The following is a 27,858-nucleotide window of genomic DNA, read 5'->3' as shown; positions in this document are numbered from 1 at the left end:
AGTGTGAAAAAAAGATACAAGCATAATATAAAACAATTTCAGTAAAGGAAAAAACCTGTAATCTTATATTAGAAATATCAGTATAGAGATAGTCTCATCCACCAGAGGGCAGACAGCAGAAGCAAGAAGAACTACAATCCTAGAGCCTGTGGAACAAAAACCACATTCACAGAAAAACAGACAAGATGAAAAGGCAGAGGGCTATGTACCAGACGAAGGAACAAGATAAAACCCCAGAAAAACAACTAAATGAAATGGAGATAGGCAATCTTCCAGAAAAAGAATTCAGAAAATGATAGTGAAGATGATCCAGGACCTCGGAAAAAGAATGGAGGCAAAGATCGAGAAGATGCAAGAAATGTTTAACAAAGATCTAGAAGAATTAAAGAACAAACAGAGATGAACAATACGATAACTGAAATGAAAAATACACTAGAAGGAATCAATAGCAGAATAACTGAGGCAGAAGAACGGATAAGTGACCTGGAAAACAGAATGGTGGAATTCACTGCTGTGGAACAGAAAAAAGAATGAAAAGAAATGAAGACAGCCTAAGAGACCTCTGGGACAACATTAAACGCAACAATATTCACATTATAGGGGTCCCAGAAGGAGAAGAGAGAAAGGATCCGAGAAAATATTTGAAGAGACTATAGTCGAAAACTTCCCTAATATGGGAAAGGAAATAGCCACCCAAGTCCAGGAAGAACAGCGAGTCCCATATAGGATAAACCCAAGGAGAAACATGCCAAGACACATAGTAATCAAATTGGCAAAAATTAAAGACAAAGAAAAATTATTGAAAGCAGCAAGGGAAAAAAGGACAAATAACATACAAGGGAACTCCCATAAGGTTAACAGCTGACTTCTCAGCAGAAACTCTACAAGCCAGAAGGGAGTGGTATGATATACTTAAAGTGATGAAAGGGAAGAACCTACAACCAAGATTACTCTAGCCTGCAAGGATCTCATTCAGATTCAATGGAGAAATCAAAAGCTTTACAGACAAGCAAAAGCTAAGAGAATTCAGCACCACCAAACCAGCTCTACAACAAATACTAAAGGAACTTCTCTAAGTGGGAAACACAAGAGAAGAAAAGGACATACAAAAACAAAACCCAAACAATTAAGAAAATGGTGATAGGAACATACATATTGATAATTACCTTAAACGTGAATGGATTAAATGCTCCAACCAAAAGATACAGGCTTGCTGAATGGATACAAAAACAAGACCCATATATATGCTGTCTACAAGAGACCCACTTCAGACCTAGGGACACATACAGACTGAAAGTGACGGGATGGAAAAAGATATTCCATGCAAATGGAAATCAAAAGAAAGATGGCATAGCAATACTCATTTCAGATAAAATAGACTTTAAAATGAAGAATGCTAAAAGAGACAAGGACACTACATATTGATCAAGGGATCAAACCAAGTAGAAGACATATCAGTTATAAATATATATGCACCCAACATAGGAGCACCTCAATACATAACGCAACTGCTAACAGCAATAAAAGAGGAAATTGACAGTTAACACAATAATAGTGGGGGACTTTAACACCTCACTTACACCAATGGACAGACCATCCAGATAGAAAAATAAGGAGACAAAAGCTCTAAATGACACAATAGACCAGATAGATTTAATTGATATTTATAGGACATTCCATCCAAAAACAGTAGGTTACACTTTCTTCTCAAGGGCGCACAGAACATTCTCCAAGATAGATCACATCTTGGGTCACAAATCAAGGCTCAGTAAATTTAAGAAAACTGAAATCATATCAAGCATCTTTTCTGACCACAATGCTATGAGATTAGAAATCAATTATAGGGAAAAAAACGTAAAAAACACAAACACATTGAGGCTAAACAATACGTTACTAAATAACCAAGAGATCACTGAAGAAATCAAAGAGGAAATCAAAAAATACCTAGAGACAAATGACAATGAAAACATGACGATCCAAAACCTATGGGATGCAGCAAAAGCAGTTCTAAGAGGGAAGTTTATAGCTATACAAGCCTACCTCAAGAAACAAGAAAAATGTCAAATGAACAATCTAATGTTACATCTAAAGGAACTAGAGAAAGAAGAACAAACAAAACCCAAAGTTAGCAGTAGGAAAGAAATCATAAAGATCAGAGCAGAAATAAATGAAATAGAAACAAAGAAAACAATAGCAAAGATCAATGAAACTAAAAGCTGGTTCTTTGAGAAGATAAACAAAATTGATAAACCATTAGCCAGACTCATCAAGAAAAGGAGGGAGAGGACTCAAATCAATAAAATTAGAAATGAAAAACGAGAAATTACAACAGACAACGCAGAAATACACCTTAGCATCCTAAGATACTACTAAAAGCAACTCCATGCCAGTAAAGTGTACAACTTGGAAGAAATGGACAAATTCGTAGAAAGGTATAATCTTTCAAGACTGAACCAGGAAGAAATAGAAAATATGAACACACTAATCACAAGTAATGAAACTGACACTGTGATTAAAAATCTTCCAACAAACAAAAGTCCAGGACCAGATGGCTTCACAGGTGAATTCTATCAAACATTTAGAGAAGAGCCATCCTTCTCAAACTCTTCCAAAATACTGTGGAGGAAGGAACACTCCCAAACTCATTCTATGAGGCCACCATCACCCTGATACCAAAACCAGACAAAGATACTACAAAAAAAGAAAATTACAGACCAATATCACTGATGAATATAGATGCAAAAATCCTCAACAAAATACTAGCAAACAGAATCCAACAACACATTAAAAGGATCATACACCACGATCAAGTGGGATTTATCCCAGGGATGAAAGGATTCTTCAATGTATGCAAATCAATCAATGTGATACACCATATTAACAAATTGAAGAATAAAAACCATATGATCATCTCAATAGATGCAGAAAAAGCTTTTGACAGAATTCAACACCCATTTATGATAAAAACTCTCCAGAAAGTGGGCATAGAGGGAACCTGCTTCAACATAATAAAGGCCATATACAACAAACCCATAGCAAACATCATTCTCAATGGTGAAAAACTGAAAGCATTTCCACTAAGATTGGGCACAAGACAAGGATGTCCATTCTAGCCACTCTTAATTCAACATAGTTTTGGAAGTCCTAGCCACGGCAATAGAGAAGAAAAAGCAATAAGAGGAATACAAATTGGAAAAGAAGAAGTAAAACTGTCACTGCTTGCCGATGACATAATATAATACATAGACAATCCTAAAGATGCCACCAGAAAACTACTAGAACTAATCAATGAATTTGGTAAGGTTGCAGGATACAAAATTAATGCACAGAAATCTCTGGCATTCCTATACACCAGCAACAAAAAATCAGAATGAGAAATTAAGGAAATACTCCCATTTACCATTGCAACAAAAAGAATAAAATACCTAGGAATAAACCTGCCTAAGGAGGTGAAAGACTTGTACTCAGAAAACTATAAAACACTGATGAAAGAAATCAAAGATGACATAAATAGATGGAGAAATACATCATGCGCTTGGATTGGAAGAATTAATATTGTGAAAATGGCTATACTACCCAAAGCAATCTACAGATTCAATGCAATCCCTATAAAACTACCAATGGCATTCTTCACAGAATTAGAACAAAAAATTTTACAGTTTGTATGGAAACACAAAAGACCCCAAATAGCCAAAGCAATCTTGAGAAAGAAAAACGGAGTTGGAGGAATCAGCCTCCCCGACTTCAAACTATACCACAAAGCTACAGTAAACAAGACAGAATGGTACTGGCACAAAAACAGAAATATAGATCAATGGTACAGGATAGAATGCCCAGTGATAAACCCACGCACGTATGGGCACCTAATTTATGACAAAGGAGGCAAGAACATAAAATGGAGAAAAGACAGACTCTTCAATAGGTGGTGCTGGGAAAACTGGACAGCTACATGTAAAAGAATGAATGTAGAACACTACCTAGCACCATACACAAAAGTAAACTCCAAATGGATTGAAGACTTAAATGTAAGACCAGACACTATAAAACTCTTAGAGGAAAACATAGGAAAAACACTCTTTGACATAAACCACAGCAAGATCTTTTATGACCCACCTCCTAGAGTAACGGAAATAAAACCAAAAATAAACAAATGGGACTTAACTAAACTTAAAAACTTTTGCACAGCAAAGGAAACCATAAACAAGACAAAAGGACAACCGTCAGAATGGGAGAAAATATTTGCAAATGAAACAACAGACAAAAGATTAATCTCTAAAATATACAAACACCTCATGAAGCTCAATATCAAAAAAAACAAACAATGCAGTTAAAAAGTGGGTGGAAGATCTAAATAGACATTTCACCAAGGAAGACATACATATGGACAAGAGGCACATGAAAAGATGCTCAACATCACTAATTAAAACTACAATGAGATATCACCTCACACCATTCAGAATGGCCATTATCAAAAAATCTAGAAACAATAAGTGCTGGAAAGGGTGTGGTAAAAAGGGAACCCTCTTGCACTGTTGATGGGAATGTAAATTGATACAACCACTGTGGAAAACAGTATGGAGGTTCCTTAAAAAACTAAAAATAGAAATACCATATGACCCAGCAATCCCACTACTGGGCATACACCCTGAGAAGATCATAATTCAAAAAGACGCATGTACCACAATGTTCACTGCAGCTACTTACAATAGCCAGGCCATGGAACTGACCTAAATGCCCATCAACAGATGAATGGATAAAGAAGACATGGCACATATACACAATGGAATATTACTCAGCCGTGAAAAGAAACGAAATTGAGTTATTTGTAGTGAGGTGGATGGACCTAGAGTCTGTCATACAGAGTGAAGTAAGTCAGAAAGGGAAAAACAAATACTGTATGCTAACACATATATATGGAATCTAAAAAAAAAATGGTACTGATGAACCTAGTTGCAGGGCAGAAATAAAGAGGTAGACATAGATAATGGACTTGAGGACATGGGGTGGGAGGGCGAAGCTGGGGTGATGTGAGAGTAGCATCGACATATATACACTACCGCATTTAAAATAGTTGGTTGCTGGGAAGCAGCAGCATAGAACAGGGAGATCAGTTCAGTGCTTTGCAATGACCTAGAGGGGTGGGATAGGGAGGATGGGAGGGAGGCTCAAGAGGGAGGGGATATGGGGACATGTGTATGCATATGGCTGGTTTGCTTTGCTGTGCAACAGACACTAACAGTATTGTGAAGCAATTATACTCCAATAAAGATTAAGAAAAAAAAGATTTCTTTTAAATATATAAATATCTCAATCCTGGAAATTAATCCGTACAAATAATTCAAGAGAAGAAGATTCTACGTTTAAAGATAGTCATTACAGGACTTCCCTAGTGGTGTAGTAGTTAAGAATCCACCTGCCAATGCAGGGGACATGGGTTTGAGCCGTGGTCCAGAAAGATCCCACATGCCACGGAGCAACTAAGCCTGAGCACCACAACTACTGAGCCTGCACTCTAGTGCCCGTGAGCCACAACTACTGAGCTGTGTGCTACATCTACTGAAGCCCGTGTGCCTAAAGCCCATGCTCTGCAACAAGAGAAGCCACCGCAACGAGAAGCCAAGCGCACCACAACAGTAGAGTTGTGGTAGCCACAAGAGTAGCTCCTGCTCGCCACAAGTAGAGAAAGCCCGTGTGCAGCAACGAAGAACCAACGCAGCCACAAATAAATAAATTAATTAATTAATTTAAAAAAATAGATAGTCATTACAACACTACTAAGACACCAGAAGTAATCTAACTATACTATTACAAGCACATTTATTGCAGTTGTTTTCAGTATTTGGAACTATAATGCTTCAATGAACATCTTCAGGCATATAATCCATTATAATTTGTTTACATAAAGAAAGCCCTAAGGGAATAACTGATATTATTTAAGTTATTATTATAAAATTATGAAACAACATGGAGAAATGCTTAAGTTAAAAAAAAGGAATTTCAGATACACTATAACTTTTGTATTCATAAATATTAATAAATGTAGAAAAATATTGGTAGGGCAAATTTTTTGTTGCATTAGGTTAAGAAGGTAATAGATTATAAATGAAATTCTATGCAAAGTCTTCTTATTGTCTTTACATTAAGAAAAAGAAAAATATAATAAACTAATGCATCCTCAAGCACTTATTCAAGTGATATATTCCCTCTGCTTCAAAAATCACTTCCCAAGATACCCAGATGGTTTGGTTCTTCACTTAACTCAGGAGTCTGCTTAAGAGAACAACTGATCAGATCACCCTATTTCAAACAGAACCCTGTCACTCTCCCCACAACCTCTCCTGACACATAGAGCAAGTTAGTTAATTAGTTAGTTAGTTGGCTAGTTTGATTATTGTCTGTCTTTCTCACTAGCATACATGCACCATGAAGGCAGGAACTTTGTTTTTTGTTATTGTCTCCCTAGTACCTAGAATAGTAACTGACACACACATAGTAGCTGCTCAATAAATATTTAACGAATGAGCAGACATGTGAACAATATTACAATAGCAAAATTGAGACCATCAGCTTCAGAAGAGGGTTGCCCCACTTCAAGATTAACTAGAACATGTATAAACAGGTGAACTTTTCTGGAAGAAACTCTCTTTAGCATTTACAAGGAGAGTCTACCTAAAATGAAGAGGACTATTAGCAATCCCATTTGTGCAGGGAAGTACTTTGTACTGGTTCCAACTGAGGGCTCTCCCTACAGTATTAAATCAAAATTAGATTCTTCACAGCATTCCTCCCATTTTACAAGTGAGAAAAGGGAAGCTCAAAGAAATTACGTATAACCAATGTCAGTGGAAGAGCTGAAATTCAAATCTAGGCCTAACTTCAAAGCCTAACTTGGAATGTCACACCCCTAGCTTAAATGCATTCTGACCTTGACCTCTCTGTGGGAACTGAGAGTATTAGCTGAGCCCAAATATCATAACCCAATAACTTTGTAAATATGAGAGCTCTCTAACTGTGCCCCACCAAAATAGCGTGTAAGCAACACATGCACTGTGGATTCGAAAGCAGCCCATCCAAGAAACATTATTTCTAGAAATACGCTTTGACAGTAGCAGCCAGACCCCAAACAGGCAATAGGCATAGCCAGGGTTGGGGCCCAAATCATGTAGCTGCAGTGGTCTGTCATCTGCGGTCACTTCTTGATATGCCTTACCTTGTTCAACTACGCTTTCTTTGAAAAGCAGACAATTTAATAGACTTCTGAGGTCTCTATATCTAAGAATGTAAACTAATCATTTTATAAGCTGTCCTGTATTCTTTTCTACCCCTGACACACAGAAGAGATCACTTCGCTTTTTCACTTTATCGAAGAATGTCTAAAGTCTGATCAAATACAAAACTGAAAGCAGGCATGGGGGCTCCCTGGTGGCACAGTGGATAAGAATCTGCCTGCCAGGGCAGGGGACGCAGGTTCAATCCCTGGTCCAGGAAGATCCCACATGCCACAGAGCAACTAAGCCCCTGTGCCACAACTATGGAGCCTGCACTCTAGAGCCCATGAGCCACAACTACGGAGCCCGTGTGCCACAACTACTGAAGCCCGCATGCCTAGAGCCCGTGTTCCGCAGCAAGAGTAGCCCCCGCTCACCGCAACTAGAGAAAGCCCGCGCGCAGTAACGAAGACCCAACGCAGCCATACATACATACATACATAAGTAAATAGATAAATAAACTGAAAGCAGGCAGTCCTGCTATTTAAGAAAAACAAACAAACACCCACAACCATCTTTCTTGCTTTTGCGTGGCACACAAACTCTAACGTGCATCCATCCCTGGAGAGTCTGTCAGTATGCTGACTGCTGGGCCCCACCCCACCCAGAGTTTCTGATTCAGTAGGTTTGGGACGGGGCTCGAAAATTTGTATTCTTGACAAGTCCCCAAGGTGACGCTGATGCTTCATAAAGCAAATGGCGTAAAACTGTGCTTGCCTATAAGTAGGCGTTACTTGAGAAAATTATAAGACATTCCGACTGACCTAGGAATGACTCTCACCTAGGCATTTACAGGGTATCTGGTCTCAAGAATGAGACAGCAGAGAAGTAACAGCCTCCGTTTCAACTCAGGTGAGTCTCAGGCGACGAATCAAAAGCAATCAGCCAAACTTGCTGTGATACCCCTGCATTTAGTAATCCAATAAATTGAGGAAGTTTCAGCACTAACTTTCCTGGAGGCTCTCTCTGGGGCCCATTACCTCTGGAGGACGGATGAGAAACACTAACAATTAAAAGTGCCTTAGAGAGAAGAAGGGTGTTGATACTCTGGTGAGGCTCTTAGCCACAGGGGAAATTAGGGAGCACCTGCATGGCCTGGATAATGAACAATGAAAGGGAAAGACATCGGCACTGAGGATGCTAAGGTCCGATGTGCTTAGAAACCTGAACCTTAAAGAGGAATTCTCTGAACTGAAACAAAAATGCAGACGAATTGAATTTCCCAGGAGGCTCAGTAGTTCAGCTGTCATTACAGAAACTTTGTGTGTGACTATGTGACTTGGGGCAAGGCAGGATGCCTTGCACTAATTAATGGACTAACCATATGGCAGGAGACCCATTTACAGAAAACAAAGGATGAAAACAAAAATACAACCCAAGAGGAGCTTCTGATTAGTAAATGGCCTTTTTTGTCACTTGTCTCAATAAGTATGTTTTAAGTGTGGCTTCATATTGTCATGTAAAGTCATAAATGACCAGATCAGCCTTGTCTGGTTAGAAGGGGTCCCAGTCAAAAACAGTAAGAACTAGCTACCTTCATGGTACTTTCTGATCATCTATGAATAGGGTATTTTTCTTTTGTACCTAACTTACGTCTCTTCTTGAAATATGTCTGCATCCTGTTATTCTGCTCTCAGGCAACTTCCACATCATAATCATCTGTGAGCAGTATTCACTTGCTGACTGTTCTACTCAACAAACCCTCAGACTTCTAAGGCTACCAGTGCAATATAAACTGACCATGACTTAGATTAAATCTCAATGAAAAATGCTGCTTAACCAAAGTGCAATCTAAAAATGAAAGGCCTAATGATTTGTGAAAAGCACTGAACAAGCTTCAGTGAGCAAGCACATTACTACAAAGCACTCTGACAATGGATTTTATCAGTGCTACTCTATCCAGGTCTGTCTTCAAATAAAGTATACCGTGTCGGTGCCAAGAAAGTAAAGACACAACAACAGCAGAAGAGGGATTGAGTCTCTGTCAAGGGGCAGTTATGATGGTGCAGAACAAAACACGGAACTTGCTGAAATGAGACTGAATTTAAATTCTAATTCTTTGATTTTCGAGTTGCATGACTTTAAAAAAATCACTTTACCTCCCTGATGCTCAGTGTTTCCATCTATAACTTGGTAAAATGTGGGATAAAATTATTCTCTCAAAGTTGTGGTGGGGATTAAATGAATAATAGTTAGGAATATACAAAATAACCTGCCTGATATTTAGGACCCGGCCTCCAGGAGAATGGCACAACACACAGGTTTCTCTTCACGCCTTCTTGAAACATCACCACAATAGTTAAAGAATTATTTAAAACAGAAAGGCTCATAGGAAAAAAGAGAAAAGGAAAGGACATGCCACAGATGAGATATCAATAAAATTCTCCAAAATTTAAAGTAGGTATTAGAGTGGCATGTAGCTTGGCAGAAAGAAAAAACAAGCTGAAACCTAAATCTCTGAAGAGGGGAGGTGCCAATAAAACTCAAGCCATCCTGAGCTCCAAAACATCAAAGGAGCTCAGGAACTGAATGCATAAAATAGTCTTCAAGGCGGAAAACAGGATTGGTTTAAAGTCTGAAGAGCTGTCAGAAAATCAGATCTCTCATCTTACCATAAGATGCAGTGATTATTTCTATAAATTTCAAACCAGAGGGTCTCATTGATCAGGGATACTGGACATCATAAGAAAAGAAGTCAAGCTTTCTACTAAAAATTGAGAATTAAATAAAAGTTGGCATGCCGAATGGTGAAAACCCCATCCCCCAATCTCTTTCACTAACTTTTGTAATGTCAGCAAAGGAGAATATCTCTTTGGTGAAATCTATTCAAGATGAAAGACCTAAAATATTACTAGCCAGGGGTCCCGCAGCACAACGGCCAGAGCACCCTACCTGAGTGCCATACAGTTGAGTCCACCAGCCAACACGCTCCGCCTCATCCACAGAGCTGCCAGTTAGCATTTTAGCGTCTCACTCATTCTTAAATAAAAAATGGGCAACCAAAGGTCAGCAGCATTTGCCAAAGACCACTGTAACACGACTCCTCACTCACACCTAGGATGCAAAACAGGTAAACAGAAGGGGAAGTTGAGAGAGGGATTTCCTTGGAGAAAACTGTGCTATGTGTGCTCCACCACCACCACCAAGAAGCATGCGGTATGTTCCGGCTACCCTCATGTCAAGAGACGGAACTCCGTGGGATCACTCAGAGGGCTGGGTATGTGTCCCCTGCCGTTAGCGGGATACAGCTGACGGTACTTGGTTCATCCCAGGTGAGCATCTGGCTGAAGGGGCCTATGGCCGCTGAGTAGAGTGACGCGCCTGAAATTACCTGCCGTCCCCACTGACTGCAAGAGAAATATGCAAGTTTCCCATGGTCCATATGTGAAACTATGAGTGAAAGAGTTCATCTGGAACCATCATAATCATTTCTAAGTGATCACCTCGAGGGAACAATGAAAATCCTGCAGAAAAGAGTCTCTGTGGAATGGATCCTCAAAGATCCATGTACTAAGGGGAGAACGGCCAGCCAAGACATGTAAAGGGCCACCAAGAATTTGTAATTGGATCCGGACTGAATCCACAAAAACATCCAAGTAAAAAGAGAAAGTCAGAGTTAAATATCTGCCAGGCCTGGAGAGCACAAAGCAAATTAGACAAGTTAGAACTTTCCTGCCCTCCAGTCTCACCTCTTCCACCCCTGTTTCAACCCTGGAGGGGTCAGCTATCAAGATTAGCAATGGGTACGAGAGTGGAAGCAAGAAAGGACCAATGAAAGGCCACAACCCCCTTCCCTGGCCTCCTGCAGCTTAAAGGCCCTACCAGGGGAGAGAGTAGCTGTCACTTTAAAGTTGGAAAGCTTTAGCTCTCACACAGACTGAATTACCTAAGGACTTAGATTTGTGTTTTGTGTCTTAAATTGATTTTCTATTTAGAAGAGTTTATTAAGAACAATAAAAAAAGACATGGGACTGCCCAAATCTTTATTTAGAAGAAAACTTTTCCCAGTGAGTTAATTCTAAAAGGACAGGAACAGAAAAAATAAAGAAGCTTTCTGATTCCATGCATGAATCGTATTTGTTCAAAAGAAACATGAAAAGAAGTCAGAAAAAAATCAAGAATATTCAGAAAACAGAAGGAAAAAAAGCTTGCAAAAGGGGAAAAACAGGTCACATAGAAAGGATCAGGAACAAGAACAAAATTTTAAGAAAAAACTTCTCAACCATGGAAGCTGGAAGACAGTGAAGCAATGTCTTCAGAATGATGAAGGGCAATAGTTTCCACCTAGAATTCTATGTCAGGGCAACTTAAGGTAGACAAAATATTCTCAGATATTCAAGTTATTTCAAAACTTTTACCTCCTATTCATTCTTTCTCAGAAGCTACTGGAGGTGTGCTCCACCAAAATAAAGGCAATAACATGTATTGAAAGATAGAGGGAAATAGTAAACCTAATTCCCAAGATAGCGGCCCAGAATAACGGCTTCTCAACAGGCCTGAGGAGAAACCGTTTTAGGCAGGAGCAGAAGGGTCAAAGCCTCCTGGACAGATGTCTCCAAGAAGAGACATCTTCATGGAACTGACATATTACCAGATGTGGCTGGCCCTTTTGAGAAGGGTTTCACAGCTCTGTCAGATAAATTAGTGATACGTACAATGAAAATTAAGCTAATGAAAAAGGGATCCAAATATTAACTTCAGGAAAAAAACAAGTGTATATGAAAAGGACACCATGATAATGATAATCAGCATCGTTACCAGCCTCCACGTGCCAGGCATTGCTGTGAACGCTACACTGATGCTGTCTCTTAAAATTTTCATAGTGACCCTAGAAGGTAAGCATTATTATTAGGCCCATTTTACTCATGAGGAAAGTGAGGTACAAAGAGGTTAAACGACTTGAACAACATCACATAGCTGATAAATACCACAGCCCAGATTTGAACCAGACAGTCTAACCCCAAAATCCATGCTCTACTATATCAGTTTGTTACGTGGCTCAGCTGTGAGCAATATTTATGTGACTGTCAACATATACACACTGAATACTGATCTGACCTATAATTATGACCTAATTATAACTGAGAGAATGGGGGAGGAATTATGTTGGGGGTAGGTGGGGTAGTAATAAAATTTCTAAATCCTCATCTCTCCTGGTAGAAAGTTAATACATAATGGTTAAAACTGGGGGGAAAAAATCAGTATATAGTAATATATTATTTAAAACATACAAATAAATAATAGAAGAAGCTAAAAAATTTACAGAGGAGAACTGGATTTGGCAGTGGAAAAAGGAAAAGCAAGGGACTGTTCTTTTTAATATTACTCTTGAAGTAAGATTTGCATTTTTAAACTATGCATTTGTATTTCTTTGATTTAAAAAGTCAATTTAAACAAAATTCATCAATGTTGGAAAAAGGTAGGGAGGGATGGCATTTGGTACTGAAATGGGCACTTGGATGGTAGAGGCAAGAACCAGGACCGACAAAGCAGATCAGGGAAAAGCTCTGCTGGTCTTCTTGTAACCACCCTGGGTCATACCTTCTTCACCAAACACCTCTCCACAGTGAGCGCAGAAGAAGTGCTCTGGGTGCCAGGTTTGGTTCATGGCCGTCAGCACTTTCTGGAAAAGAAACACACCGGACAGATTAAAATGCTACGGAGCTGTAAAACATGACCCCAGCTCTAAGTGAGGAGTAAAGGATACATGAAAGCAGGGGGAAGGGCGATTTACTTACATCCAGGATGGGAGCAGCACAGTAAGCACAGCGTGGAGAAAAAAGGTGGTGGTAGTCCTTGGGGCAGTAGGCCAAGCCACTCCGCTCAAAGAAGGGACTGGAGCCAATCTCCTTTTTGCAGTGAGCGCAGACGAAGTGCTCCGGATGCCATGCTTGCCCTAGAGCATGGATCACCTGGAGAACAAAACAAAGCCTGGCAAGCAGGGGCCCAGTTGGGGGCTCTAGGGTCCACAGGGGGCACGACTCTGGAGGGCGCTCTTCCAACAGTATTCCATGTAAACGACTCCCCCTGGAGTTACACAACACTGAGGCCTAGACCTAGGTTCTACCCATGTGGTCTCTTGTCCATACTTTATGGATAGTAAAACAGTGCCCAACTTTCCTGAGTGATCACACTGAGAAAAGCCTATAAATGATCATTTCCACTATACTGCCCCAGAGGATGGGAGAAACAAAATGGAGCATAGTAGGGATGGACAAGAGATAACTAACTATATCTTGTCATGGAAAGGATCCCTGGAGGAGGAGAAGGCCAATGACAGTTTTTATTCCTCTGATCTGAACACCTCATCTCACACCCCACGCAAAATCAGGTCTCAAAGCCCTTTATTATGGTTTTGGTGAAGGATGATGCCTGAGCAGGAGTTTGTGGCCATGATATGGAGCCGAGTGCAGCTAAAAATCGAAATCAATCGATTTACACCCAGAATGTCTGAACAGAGGGAGCAGTGAGAAAGTTCCTCTGGGTGAAGGCAGTACAAGAAAATGGTTAAGAGCTCAAACTCGGGAGCCAGACTCTCCTGGGTTTGGATCTTACCTCTACCTCCTACTAGACCTTGGACATGTCAATTAATGACCCTGAGTCCTCGGGTTCCTCATCTTTATAAAGGGCTTGTGACCCCTGAAGGGCTAATGTGACCATTAAATAAAGGAATACTTGTAAAGTGCTTTGTTCAGTGCCCGGAGCACTGTAAGGGATCAGTACCTATTACTAAACTGTCTTAGAACATAAGGAGAAAGAGCAATCCTTAGTGGGATGGAGACAGACATACACACTGACATAGACGGCTGTAGGATCAACGTCTTGGCCTATCCCACCTTTCCAGCAATCGGTTTCCAGCAGGAAACACAATGGCCCTTGGGCACTGTCGCAATTCCAAGGTCCTGCAGTTCCTGCTCCAAGCCCCCCAGCATTGAGTCCAGGGAGGCCTTTTGATCCTGCTTGTCTGGTAAGTGTTTCTTGCTTGTATCTGCTTTCACTGTAACCTGTATCACGAAGAGAACCATAAAGAGAATCATCCTCACTGGCATCTTCTGCATGATCCCTTAGTCTTTCACTAACCTTCCTCCAAGGCACTGGGAGAATCTAACATTGTAACACCAATAAAAATGCTTTCATTTCCTTTTCATTCTAAGTTCCTCAGGGCAAATGAAATCTGACTAATCTTCCTCTGTTTGCAAATCTTTTCTGGCAATAGGATATTGAATATATGAAGATGATACTTTATCTCTTATGATGACTACAAGTCAACAATTAACCTTATCTTCCTTTTATTCATTTATTTTGCAATATTTATTGGGCACCTGGTTTGTGCCAGTCACTGCTCTAGGCTCTTGGTATAGAACAATGTACAAGACCAACCAAGTGTCTGCCGTCATGCAGTTTACATTCTCTGGGTAATAGACAATAAGCAATTAAAGAAATAAATATATGATGTATATCTCAGGTGGAGATAAGATATAAGTTATATATTGAGACAAATGACAGAGGGTGGAATGGAGAGGAAAAACTGATTTAGATGAGGGTGATCAGAGAAGGCTCTCTAAGGAGGTGATATCTGAGCAGATATTTGAGCGATGCACTGACATCTAGAAATATTGATATTTGTGGGAAAAGCATTCCAGAGGGAAGGAAGGCCCAGAGGAAGGAGACAGTCTGACACATAAAAAGAAAAGTAAAAAAGGTCAGTAGGGCTGACCTAGTAGGGCTAGAGGGAGTGAGTCAGGAAAAAATGATGGAAAAAGAGGCAAAGATCACATAGGGCCCTCAGGATAAAAGCTGCAGTTTTATTCCAAGGGTGATGGAACCATTTTGCTTCAAGCATGAGAGTGAAAGAATCTGATTTACAAGATCCTTGTGGTAGCCGAGTGAGGAATTAGGTGTGGGCAAGCCAGAGTGGAATTAGACGCACTAGTTAGGCAGGAGACCATTCTAACAGCTCAAACTAGAAATGACTTGGACCAGTGTCAGTGGAGAAGGCGGTGAGAAGTTGTCAGATAAGACTTGCTGATGGATTGGATTTATTAAAGCAAAACTCCAGAACAGTTATTATAAAACGTTCAAAGGAAAAACCTCAAATTACAAAACAGAACAAATTACAAATTGCCCAACTTATCCTTCGTCAACTCTTGTCCTGAGATTGCATCTCTCTCAACTCCTTTCCAACTGGGCTACTGCAACCATCTATCTAATACTTCCTGATCAGAGAACTACAATGATTCACCATTGCTTCCAGCATGGAATTTTTTTTTTTTTTTTTTTTTGCGGTATGCGGGCCTCTCACTGTTGTGGCCTCTCCCGTTGCCGAGCACAGGCTCCGGATGCGCAGGCTCAGCAGCCATGGCTCACGGGCTCAGCAGCTCCGCGGCATGTGGGGTCTTCCCGGACCGGGACACGAACCCGCATCCCCTGTATCGGCAGGCGGACTCTCAACCACCGTGCCACCAGGGAAGCCCCTCCAGCATGGAATTTGCAGCATCAGATGGACATTCAAAGTCTCCCATCCACTGCCCTCGCTTTACCTTTCCAATCTCATCTTTTATTCCTCAGTAAAAAGCCTCCATTGTTTAAAGCCAGCCAGGTTCCCTGCAGTCTCCTGAATGTGATCTGTTACTGTCTGCCTTCACGCCTCTACTTATCCACTTTTTACTGCCTGGAATAACCTCACATTACCTCACTAATCCAAAATGCTCATTTCCCTTCAAGAATCTTATCATATGACACATTTCCTTCCTCCTCTCTTATATAATGTTAGTTAATGCTGAAGAGAGTAGTGTTCAAAAGGTTAACATGGAAAAGGCCTGAAAGTACCTAAGTAAAAACACAATAATGTATCTATAGCTACACATCGTACATTTACATCTATAGCTATTTGCTGGTATATTCCAGAATACTTTTGAAAGGGTATGTAAAAAGTAGAAAGATTTTTTTTCTAGTATTTTCAGATATACAGTGCAATGAGGAATGCACCCAGCTTTACTGCAGACATTAAAGAAACCTTGTTTCTGATATTCATTCATTTGTCCCTCTAATAAGTACGCATTATTCATAATGTATCAGGAACAGTGCTGGGCATTGGAAGTCCAAAGGTGAGCCACAGAGATAAGCTTCCTGCCCTTCCAATCACACACATTTTTATACACTGCCCTGAAATTATTTCATAGTCATTTCATGGGTGCATATCATATCCCCAACCAATTCAGAATGGATGGATTCTCTACCTTAAGAATTCTAGCTCAATATTTTGTAATAACCTAAATGGGAAAAGAATTTGAAAAGGAATATATACCTGTATATGTATAAGTGAATCACTTTGTTGTACACCTGAAACTAACACAACACTGTTAATCAACTATACTCCAACATAAAATAGTTTTAAAAAAGAATGAATTCTAGATGATAATTCCCTTAATAAATTCTTAGGTCCATTTATGTCAGTTCCATTCCCTGCCAGGTCAGTGAGCTTGCCACCCATGCTCTGGAGACTAGAACAAGGGGGCAGATTTTATCTCAGTATGAGTTTAGGACTCATCCTTCCTACTGTCAAAGCCACACTTTGCTCTCCCTTGCCCTGACCCAGCTTTCCCACGGGTCTCCTCCATCCCACTCAGGGGGTTCTCTTTAACAGCCCTTCCACACTTCATCCAGCTTTAGTGGCAAACGATCTTTCTTTTATTCCATAAGTGTCACAGAGTCTTATGCCTCATTTTATCAAGCACACTCCAAGCCCCTTGAGATCAGAACCCATATCACAGTATCTTTTATGTCCAGATAATACACCTTAAAAAAACTGATACAGGGCTGCCCTGGTGGTGCAGAGGTTGAGAGTTCCCTGCCGATGCAGGGGACACGGGTTTGTGCCCTGGTCCGAGAAGATCCCACATGCCGCGGAGCGGCTGGGCCCGTGAGCCATGGCCGCTGAGCCTGCGCGTCCGGAGCCTGTGCTCCGCAACGGGAGAGGCCACAACAGTGAGAGGCCCGCGTACTGCAAAAAAAAAAAAAAAAAAAACCAAAACGGATACAAATGAACTTATATACAAAACAGAAATGGACCCACAGACATAAAAAGCAAACTTATGGATACCAAAGGGGTAAAGGGGTAAAAGGGGGGTAAATTAGGAGTTTGGGATTAACATATACACACTACTACATATAAAACAGATAACCAACAAGGACCTGCTGGATAGCACAGGGAACTATACTCAATATTTTGTAATAACCTATAAGGGAAAAGAATCAGTTATACACACACACACACACACACACACACACACACACAACTGAATCACTTTGCTGTACCCCTGAAACTAATACAACATATTGTAAATTAAGTATACTTCAGTTTAAAAAAAATACATAGTACAAATTTGAGTTCATCCATTGAATTAAATTTAGTATGGCAAAATGAATAATGACTTAGGAGAGTTTCTCAAGGGGGAATGCAGAGCTGAGTTCACAGAGATAAGACCCTGAAGGCTGTATCGCAGGGACTGTGCTCACCTGGGTCTGCATTTCACACAGGTGGGCCATCAGCTCCTCCAACTGCACAGCTGCTGAGGTTTTAGGAGGTGGTGGTGATTCCTTTGGCTCCTGGACCTCACTATAGGGAGAAAACAAAAAATCATACCAACACATCAAACTCAAATAAATGTTAGGCCATGTATAAAATACCAGAAAATGCAGTTTTAACTATTAACCCCTTAGATATGACTAAAATTAGAGACAGAGACTATTTTTCAAAACTAGGTACTAAACATCTGAACAAGGTCTCCCTGCCTTTGTCTCCATGTCTCCCTCTGGTTGTCTCAAAAACTGCCTATTGTTCTCAAGTGCATGAAGACAAGTGCCGGACCTATAGCTGGGTGGCCATTCTCCCCCAACGACCAGGAAAAAGGCAGCCTCTGAAAAGAGTTTGAAGACCACGGTCCAATGTGTATATTTTATTTTAACAGCATTCTTTTTAAAATTATAGGGCTTCCCTGGTGGCACAGTGGTTGAGAGTCCGCCTGCCGATGCAGGGGACGTGGGTTCCTGCCCCGGTCCGGGAAGATCCCATATGCTGCGGAGCGGCTGGGCCCGTGAGCCATGGCCGCTGAGCCTGCGTGTCCGGAGCCTGTGCTCCACAGCAGGAGAGGCCACCAACAGTGAGAGGCCCGTGTACTGCAAAAAATAATAATAATAATAAAATAAAATAAAATTATAAAGTATTATATCTTCTTTCAGTTACTGTCAAGTGAAAGACAAAAAATAAATATATAATATACATACTATATATTTATATGTTTAATATATATTTATATAACATATAATAACATTTATATAATATATAAAATACATAAAAATAAATAAATACAGAGAAGACATTGGTCCATGGGCCCCAGAAACAGTAAACAGATTTTTATTCAAATACCTGCATAATCATTAGTAAAATGATCCACATGTGAGGACACAAAATAGAGTCTAATAAATTCTAAGAAGTAAATCATACAGACCATATTCTATCTACTTAAGTAAAAAAAAAGTAATTCTAAGTAATTCTTGGGAGAAAGAAAAAATTAACAATTTTCAAACTATTTAGAAATAGCTATAAAATCACACGTGCTCTTCAGAGTTGAAAGCAAAATGTTATTGAAAGGAAAAATATAAATAGACTTAGGTGCAATATTGAAAAATAAAAAAGACCAGAAGCAAATGAAACATCCAACCCAAGACTCGCAAAAAATAAAAAATAAAATAATAATTAAACAGAAGGAATAAAAGCATAAATCAATTAAACAGAAAACAAGCCAAAAAAACTAACAGCTTTTTGGGAGCGTTGTATAAATTACCAAGTACATAATAAAATATGGAAAAATCACCCAATAGGTTCAATGAATATCTCAGAAACTTGGTACTAAAACCAAAGACAGAATGGTGTACGTGTGTGTGTGTGGTAGTGTGCACACCAGTCATCCAAAAATGGTTCAACATTACAAAAAGGATTATTATAATTCACTATACTAACAGAGAAAGAGAAAATCTTTATAAACATATTGAGACGTACTGAAAAGCAATTGAAAACAAATTTAACCACCATTCCTGTTGTTGAAGATCGAGGAGAAGAAAAATTCCATAACCTGACAAAATATGTCTATAAAAATCTATAACAAGCCTCATATTTAATAGTCAAATACTAAACACATTTCTAATTAAGGGAAGAGGAGGACAAGGCTCCTACTGTCATTGCTAGTCTCCAATATTATTCCAGAATGCATTAGCAAATGCATTTAAAAGTAAAAATAAGAGTTTTATATATTTTAAAGAAAAACGTAAAGCACTCTCACTCTTTTTAAATATATAATAATATTCCTAGAAAATGAGAGATAAATGATATAACAACTATTATAATGAATTTTTAAAAATCAGGATGGCTACAAGATACAAGAATAAAATGAAATAATTAGTGTCTTTCCTATAGACCAGGGGTAACTGATTTGAAAATCCAATGAGGAGAAAAATGTGTTCACAATACTAAGAAAAAAATATATTAAGTATTAAAGAATAAATCTAACAAGAAATGTGTAAGATTTCTATGAAGAAAAATCACTAAAAAGAAGACCTACCTAAATAAAGATGCATAATATGATGTCAGTTTCTCCCAATTAAACTATAAATTCAATGTAATCCATACAAAAATTATAACCAAATTATTCAAGTTCATAGGCTGATGCTAAAATTCAATACAAGCGAGAACACTCAAGGCAATTTTGAAGGGAAAAAAACCCAAAACAAACAGGGATAACTTGTCCCAGTAGATGCGGTATCCTATAGAGTGATAATAATTTAATTTGTGTGATGTTGGTAAAGAAACAGACAAGTAGATCAAAAGTAGGGTAGACTAGAAAACCCAGAAACAGACTCTGGTACCTATGAGCACTTTGCATGTGGTAAACATGGCATTTCAAATAATCAGAAACAGACTATTAGAATCAAGGTACATGATAACCTATTTGGAACACAATAAATTTAGATCCCTAACACACTGTACACACAAATGTGTTTTTAATGAATTCAAGATATAAATGTTTAAACAAAAATACTAGAAGAAAATGGAGGATTTTTTAATAATTTGGAGTGATAAAGACTTTCCTAAGAAAGGCATAAAACTGAAGTGATGTCAAAAAAGAAAACATAGTGATAAAGATAGTATTAAAAAATTTAACATGAATAAATATTTAAAACATAAACAATATTCAAATATTTAAAAGTTGATTAATCAATAGTAAAAATATAACCCAAGAGAAACCTGAGCTAAGGATTTTTTAAAAAGTAAGTTTCAGAAAAAGAAATTTGAATGTTTACTACATAAAAATATACTCAATCTCAATCTTTAATATGGAAATTAAATGGTGAGATACCATTTTTTCCCCATGAATCAAAGTTTTGAAAGACTGACAATATGCAGTGTTGGCAAAAGTCAGGGTTATATCTACACAGATATATTTACATATATTACAGGTAGCTACATAAATTATTATAAATTATAAAACCCTTTGCAACGCAGCATCTATCAATATTTCAAATGCATATACCCTTGGATGCAGCAATTTCACTTCTAAGACTCTATCCTACAGAAAAATTGGACATATCTATAAAGATATAAGTACGAGAACATTCCTTAAAACACAAAAACAGAATAGTTTTTATGAGCAAATTGAAACTAAACTAAATGAAAATACAGTCAAATAAATTATGGTCCACCCATGCTATAGAATAACCCTGCAGGTGCTAAAAAGAATGCCGACATAGAATTTTATGAACTAAGGAAGACTTCTAATTTATATTGTTAACTTAAAAAAGCAAGGCCCGGAACAGTATGAAAAATATCCTTCCATTTATGTAATTTTAAAAGCACAGATACATAAGTATGAATATGCATACACAAAGGTCTGTAAGAAGACATACCTACCGGCACAGTTACCTAAGGAGCTGGTAATTAGGTGGTGGGAGGAAAGACTCTACTGGAGGTGGTCTCACATCTTACCCTGTATATCTCACATTTCTTTGACTATTTTTTTTTTGGTGGTGCCAGTGTGGCTTGCGGGATCTTAGTTCCCCAACCAGGGATTGAACGCGGGCCCAGCAGTGAAAGCACAGAGTCCTAATCACTGGACCACCAGGGAAGTCCCTTCTTTGACTTTTTTTAAAGACTATTTTTTAGGGCAGTTTTAAGTTTACAGCAATATTAAGCAGAAGATACCTCTCTGACTTTTTATATATGTGAGTTTATAAAATAATTGTGTACATGAAGTTGTATTTTCAAAACAAAGGTCCTCTATACTAGAAAAGAAACAATGATGAAAACAGGTGAGGCGGTAGGGGTGGCAGATGGGGCATCAGCAGTACAATTCTCACGTGTATCTTAGTTATACACACATGCACACATTCATAAATAACGATTCCATAAACAACCTTCCATATACTACATTAATACAGTTACACTGTTGTGAGTCCTACTAAAATTATTTTTAAATATAAAATTAATATGTTAAATGTAGAACATTTTAAAACTGCAGAGGAATACAAAGAAAAAACTAAACCACACATAATCTGCCTTTTGAGAGGCAGTTAATTCTCTAGACATGCTGGCTTATACTTTTTTATTTTATTTATTTATTTATTTATTTTTTTCATTTTAACATCTTTATTGGAGTATAATTGCTTTACAATGGTATGTTAGTTTCAGCTTCACAACAAAATGAATCAGTTATATATATACATATGTTCCCATATCTCTTCCCTCTTGCGTCTCCCTCCCTCCCACCCTCCCTATCCCACCCCTCCAGGCGGTCACAAAGCACCGAGCTGATCTCCCTGTGCTATGCGGCTGCTTCCCACTAGCTATCTACCTTACGTTTGGTAGTGTATATATGTCCATGCCTCTCTCTCGCTTTGTCACAGTTTACCCTTCCCCCTCCCCATACTGGCTTATACTTTTACACTCTTCTGTGATTGTGTATGATTTTAGAAAATTTGAATATTACTGTTTTTTTCATGTTTTAAAGTTAACATTTTTCCATATCCTTATGCACATTCTTATCTTTGCAAACGTAATAGTTAACATTTATTGAGTGTGTATACTACACCAGGCACTCTGTAAAGGGTTTTACACATGTTCTCTTTAAATCCTCATAAAAACCTTAAAGGTAAGTTTTATCACTCCCAGATGAAAAAACTGGGGCCTAGAGAAGTTAAAAACTTTGCTCTACCCAATACAGATGGCAAATAACAGAGTTTGGGCCTGCAGACTGTGAAGCTTGTGTTTTCTATCACTAAATTATCTTTTTAAATGATATATAAAGGCTATATAGTTTCCAAATGCATAATGTGTCATAATTTATTAAATCAATCACTTATTGTTAGACACCTAGATTGCTTCTGATTTTCACTGTTATAATCAACACTGCTACATAAATATTTGATATTTATTTCCATAGAGTACACTCTGAGAAGTGGAATCACTGGGTTATATAGGTAACTGACTCTGGAATAATGTTTGCAATCAACATTAACCAAGAAGCTTAGCTAACAACCCACCAAACTGTGTGTGTGTGTGACAGAGACACACACACACACACACACACACACAAAGCAACAAATAAAACCAAATATTCTACGTCTTTCACTAAATATATTTTCAAAAATGACAACAAAGTCTTACTATTTTACTTATTTTTATGTATTTATCAGCTAGGGAAAAATTAGAAGGAAGATGCTTATCTTCCTCTCTTAAGAAAAAAAGACTATCTCTTGGGTACAACATGTCCTGCTACTGACTCAGTTTGAGCATTTAACAAGGAAAATTTAGGAGGAAGTGGATCTCTTCCCTTCTTAAAAGACTTTGCCTTTTAGGTACAACATGGCCTCCTGCCCCACATAAGTTTGGGTTGTTTTTTTGTTTTTTTGGAGTAGGGGTGTTTAATCTAAGAACAAAAATGGTCAGATGACTGATTACAAGTGACTGATTTAGTTCTTGGAGGCTTCCAACAAAGTACAGAGGAGCTCTCTCTCACAACTCTTTTCAGGCATAATCCCTTAGTAATTGCCGCCACAGGCATGTGTCTTAGAAATACAAAAGGCAGCAGGACTGGGAACACATTCTTCTGCCCTGTGCCCCAGTGTAGAATAAATGTAGTTTCTTATATGGGTCTGTATGATCATAAAAACCTGTCCATCTCACAGGTGGGGTATACTTGTGCTTATTGAAAGAACTCTTACTGGTTTCTAACTAGACTCCTAGTGCAGTGTATAAAGAGAAACAGATCATTGCCAAAATACCCTAAGAGTAATTGAGTCAACAATATAAACTTCTAAATAAGAAATAAGAGACCTTGAAGAGTTGATGTTTGCCTCACTACAGGAAACGTTTGTGAAAAGAGAGAAACCTCAAATCAGAGCTCCTTTGATTTGTCCCCAGACCTATTGAAGATGATACAGGCGCTTAGCATGCCATCAGCAACAACTTCATTACTCAGAGGTTTTAATAATACAAATACAAGAGATGCGTTTAAAAAAATCCAGACTTCTCAACTGAGGGGCTTCAATTTTTTTCCCCATTCATTCCTCTGCAATATTTTTATGAAGTCTCCCTCCCTATTCTTACCAAAATTCTTTCTGTTCATATAAAAGATACATTTCCAAATACTATCATATTGTTATATTCATGACTAGTATTTCAAGGTATTGGTACTTTTAAAGTTGAAACTAATGTTTGGTTAATTTAAGCAAGCCAGAGGAAATGCTGGAAACAATGCAGGAATCTTGTTTCTGTGTCTCATGCTTCATCTGTACACGTGAGCCTTGCTGGCTCTGAATTATACCAGCCTCGGGTTTGCATCAGTCCATTACATATTTACTAGGCCACCTGGATTTCATATCACTCTCCCACTCAGATCTACACAATAAGTATCATTCAGTAATGGTTAAGTACATCGATCAAGGTCCACTCAGGAAAATACAAACACTAGGAGTAAGAAGAAGGAAGTTAATCCAGAAATTTGATTACACAGGTGATGGGAGAGCTAAGAAGCAAACAGAAAAATTGAGGGAACCCAGAGATTAGCTACAGCAGGAAGCCATGAGGCCAAAGGGACAAAGCAAAGAGGCAAAGTTACCAGAGCCCAGGAGCCCAGGTTAACAGGCATAAACTGGAACCACCGCAGACCTGTTTTTCTCCAGCTGAAGCCATAAAAGTAGATAAAACTGCTGACAGAGACACTGTGGAGAGAGAGATTGGGGGAGCAAAGGCCCTAAATTTCCCTGCCTTTCACCCTCCAGTCTCTCCACAGTGCCTCCCATTGGTTGAAACCAGTAAAAGCCTACAGACCCTGGAGCCTGAAAAACCCAACCTGCAGGGTTCAGCTCCCCTGGAGTACAGAGCAGAGCAAGAGAAGAGGGAGAAAGGGGTCTGATGGGAAATAGATCACAGATTTGTACTACAGAGGAGGGGGTGTCAATAAGTTACCATTGGCATGCCATCAACCGATCACAATGCCAGATATACAGGAAAATGGCTGTTGGTTGGGCTGGTTCTCATCGTATACGTTCCTGTGATTATTAGTATTTCCATTAAAGTCTTGGTTTTCTCAATTAAAAAAAAATCAATATTAACTGAGAGCCATTTTGTACCAGGTACTGTTTTGTTGTTGTTGTTGTTTTGCTTTGTTTTCATTTTTTTACAAGGGGGAGAGACATGAAGGCCTATGAGACACGCCCACCAGGCAGCTTCCTAGAACTGGAATAAGCTGGCATATGTATTAGTAAACTGGCTTCACTCCCATCAAAGTAGAAAGTGACTTAAAGTGGGGAGTTGTAAAAAGACTTCAAAAGATAGCACAGGTCCTTCCCTTATTTTTACACCGTGTGTGCACTATTGGTTGCAATTCTGAAACCAAGTAACATGTGGTGTGGTACTCTTCACCAAGCACGGACCTTTACTATCTACATTTTCAACACTTTGTTTCCCAGAATGCTGTCTCACTTTTTTTAAAAAATTGCAAGCTATAACTGAAGAGAGACAGGAAAAGTGGCCTTTTAATTTTTTTAGACTGTCAATTCTGCTTTGGCCAGAAGAGATAATTTAGTAAGTGGATCTGTTTCAATATGTAACTTTTATTAAAAGGAAATCCCTCCATCACTAAATACATTTTGAGCAAATATGGAAAGAAGTATATATTCATTAATCTTCCATGGAGACACACTGTTTTAGTGCAGCCCTGATCCTAGGTCTGATTTTGTCGGCATCCTGCTGAAATTTCTTTAGGTGTTTTCTCTTTTGTGAACTGAAGCATGATATCTGAAATGGCTGGGCCGAAACATCTGTGGTGACTTGGACTATTTACACTTTTTCAGGTGGTAAAGGAAATAGCAGAGCCCTCCAGCCTGGACAACCCATCTAAAAGCCAGGCTCCTTGAGAAAGTGCCAAGTCAGCTGGGCAGAAATCCACCTCCGCTCACAGATCATGTAAAGAGGGGGAGGGTAGTAGGAATTCTAATAATAAACACCTACAAAGCAAATTATGGTCCAAACACAGGTGATAACAATTATCTAATAAACTTAATTTTTTTAATATTTAATTAAAAAATACCTGTGGACATGGGGCTCCTGGATTTTGGTAGCATACACGAGCTGCACCTAAGACATATAAGTGAAAGAGAAGAAAGAATGAATTTCTGTTGGATGCTGGATAAACAACAAGGTCCTACTGTATAGCACAGAGAACTATATTCAATACCCTGTGATACTAACACACCACTGTAAAGCAATTATACTCCAATAAAGATGTTAAAAAAAATATACTGTGGGGCTTCCCTGGTGGCGCAGTGGTTGAGAGTCTGCCTGCCGATGCAGGGGACATGGGTTCGTGCCCCGGTCCGGGAAGATCCCACATGTCGTGGAGCAGCTAGGCCCGTGAGCCATGGCCGCTAGGTCTGCGCGTCCGGAGCAACGGGAGAGGCCACAATAGTGAGAGGCCCGTGTACCACAAAATAAATAAATAAATAAATATATATATATATATACTGTGATAAACCATAATGGAAAAGAATACAAAAAAGAATACGTATATATATGTATAACTGAATCACTTTGCTGTACAGCAGAAATTAACACAACATTGTAAATCAACTATACCTCAATAAAATAATTTTTTAAATAAAAAAAAAATGTTGGTACTTATCTACACCCAGAATTAGAAGATGTTTTTCGCTTCTAAAGGGGACGATAACTAGCCTATCTCTGAAATCTCCTTTCACAAGGCAGAGGAGTACCAGTCATCCCACAGAGAAAGGCCAAATTCTAAGCACAGTAGCTGGCATGTGAACAAATACGGTGTCCCCCTCCCTGCCCTAAGAGCACTGACATAGAGAAGTCATGGTACTCAGAAAAGAACCATAAAACAAACAAAATGAGTCAGAGCAAAGCCCCTTTAACTAGACAGGATGGTGTCTAGGGGAAGACTATAACACAATTAAATTTAACATACCAAAAGAAATAATGAGTGACTCTAAAGGGTAGTTGGCCAGTAGTTTATTTTACGAACAAATATTTATTGAGTGCCTGTCATGTGCCAGGGCTGGGGATGCAGGAGTCAACAAACAAAACAAAACAAAGGAACAGAAATGGTTCCTGAGCCTTACATTATGGTGGTGAGAAACAGATAATAAATTAATATGTAAAAAAAAAAATAAAAATTAATGAAGGGTAGGAGATAAGAAATGGGGGAGGGATGGCATTTATAAATATATTGGTTGGGGAAGGACTCACTGAGAAAGGGGCACTTGGACAAGGGCTTATAGGGGGTGAGGGAAGCATGCAGATATCAACGGTAACATGATCCAGATAGACAGCACCCTGCAGCATCTATGGAACAGATAGGAGGCGAGTGAACCAGTGAGATAGGGGCAAAGAGTATAAGGGGCCAAGTCATGCAAGTAGGGTGACCATATAATTCATTATTCAAACTGGGACACCTGTGAGAGTGAAAGAGGGGACTAAAAAATAATTAATATTACATTAATTATTTAAATATGTATTTATGGACCAAAAATTTTATTTTATTATATTGGTGAACCAATAAACTAATTCTATTCAAAATAAAATTTTCTAGAATATTTTTAAATGACACACAGCTATGAACATGAAAGCCAAAAAAATTTAAACCTTTCATATTGATTATTGAAACATTTAAAAATAGCATAAGTAAATAATTATTCTTGAGATATAGATATATTTATATATACCTTAATTGGCTACTTAGCCATTGTTGCCTTTAACATTGTGATGTGAAAATTTTTCTGAAAAATGTCTTTCTTTTCAATATGATCTTATTTATTTTTATATTTTTTATAAAATTGCAATCCTCTACAAAGCTTCATTTTATGGTTAGTACATTTGAAATTGTTAACACTGCTTCTCCATAGCCCATAATAGTTTCAACTGAGAAAATATTCTCTCTCCAGATGCTGATGAACCTATAAGTTCAGAGCAGATTCTGCTAAATGGAAGATATTCTGAATTCTATTTTTTATATTA

The 27,858-nt window shown here is 38.6% G+C and overlaps 1 protein-coding gene across 9 annotated transcripts in view; it reads right to left on the bottom strand.

The window, feature by feature from the left end:
- LPXN (leupaxin) overlaps window positions 1-27,858 on the bottom strand; it is a 43,718-nt gene that overhangs the window by 2,927 nt on the left and 12,933 nt on the right. For 5 of the 9 annotated variants that reach the window (XM_030849319.2, XM_030849320.3, XM_060303171.2 and 2 more), the window contains 5 exons: window positions 25,913-25,959; window positions 17,787-17,886; window positions 14,105-14,272; window positions 13,007-13,180; window positions 12,810-12,891 (listed from right to left, as the gene is read on the bottom strand). In XM_030849319.2, the coding sequence (XP_030705179.1) occupies window positions 12,810-12,891; window positions 13,007-13,180; window positions 14,105-14,272; window positions 17,787-17,886; window positions 25,913-25,959 (571 nt within the window). The remainder of the gene's footprint in view (window positions 1-12,809; window positions 12,892-13,006; window positions 13,181-14,104; window positions 14,273-17,786; window positions 17,887-25,912; window positions 25,960-27,858) is intronic. The other 4 variants (XM_030849325.2, XM_030849323.3, XM_060303172.1 and 1 more) reach the window with 1 other exon arrangement.

This window comes from Globicephala melas, chromosome 8 (assembly GCF_963455315.2).
Source record: "Globicephala melas chromosome 8, mGloMel1.2, whole genome shotgun sequence".
Lineage (NCBI taxonomy): Eukaryota > Metazoa > Chordata > Mammalia > Artiodactyla > Delphinidae > Globicephala > Globicephala melas.
Note: the sequence above shows the minus strand (reverse complement) of the source record. Positions and strands in the feature narration are given on the sequence as shown.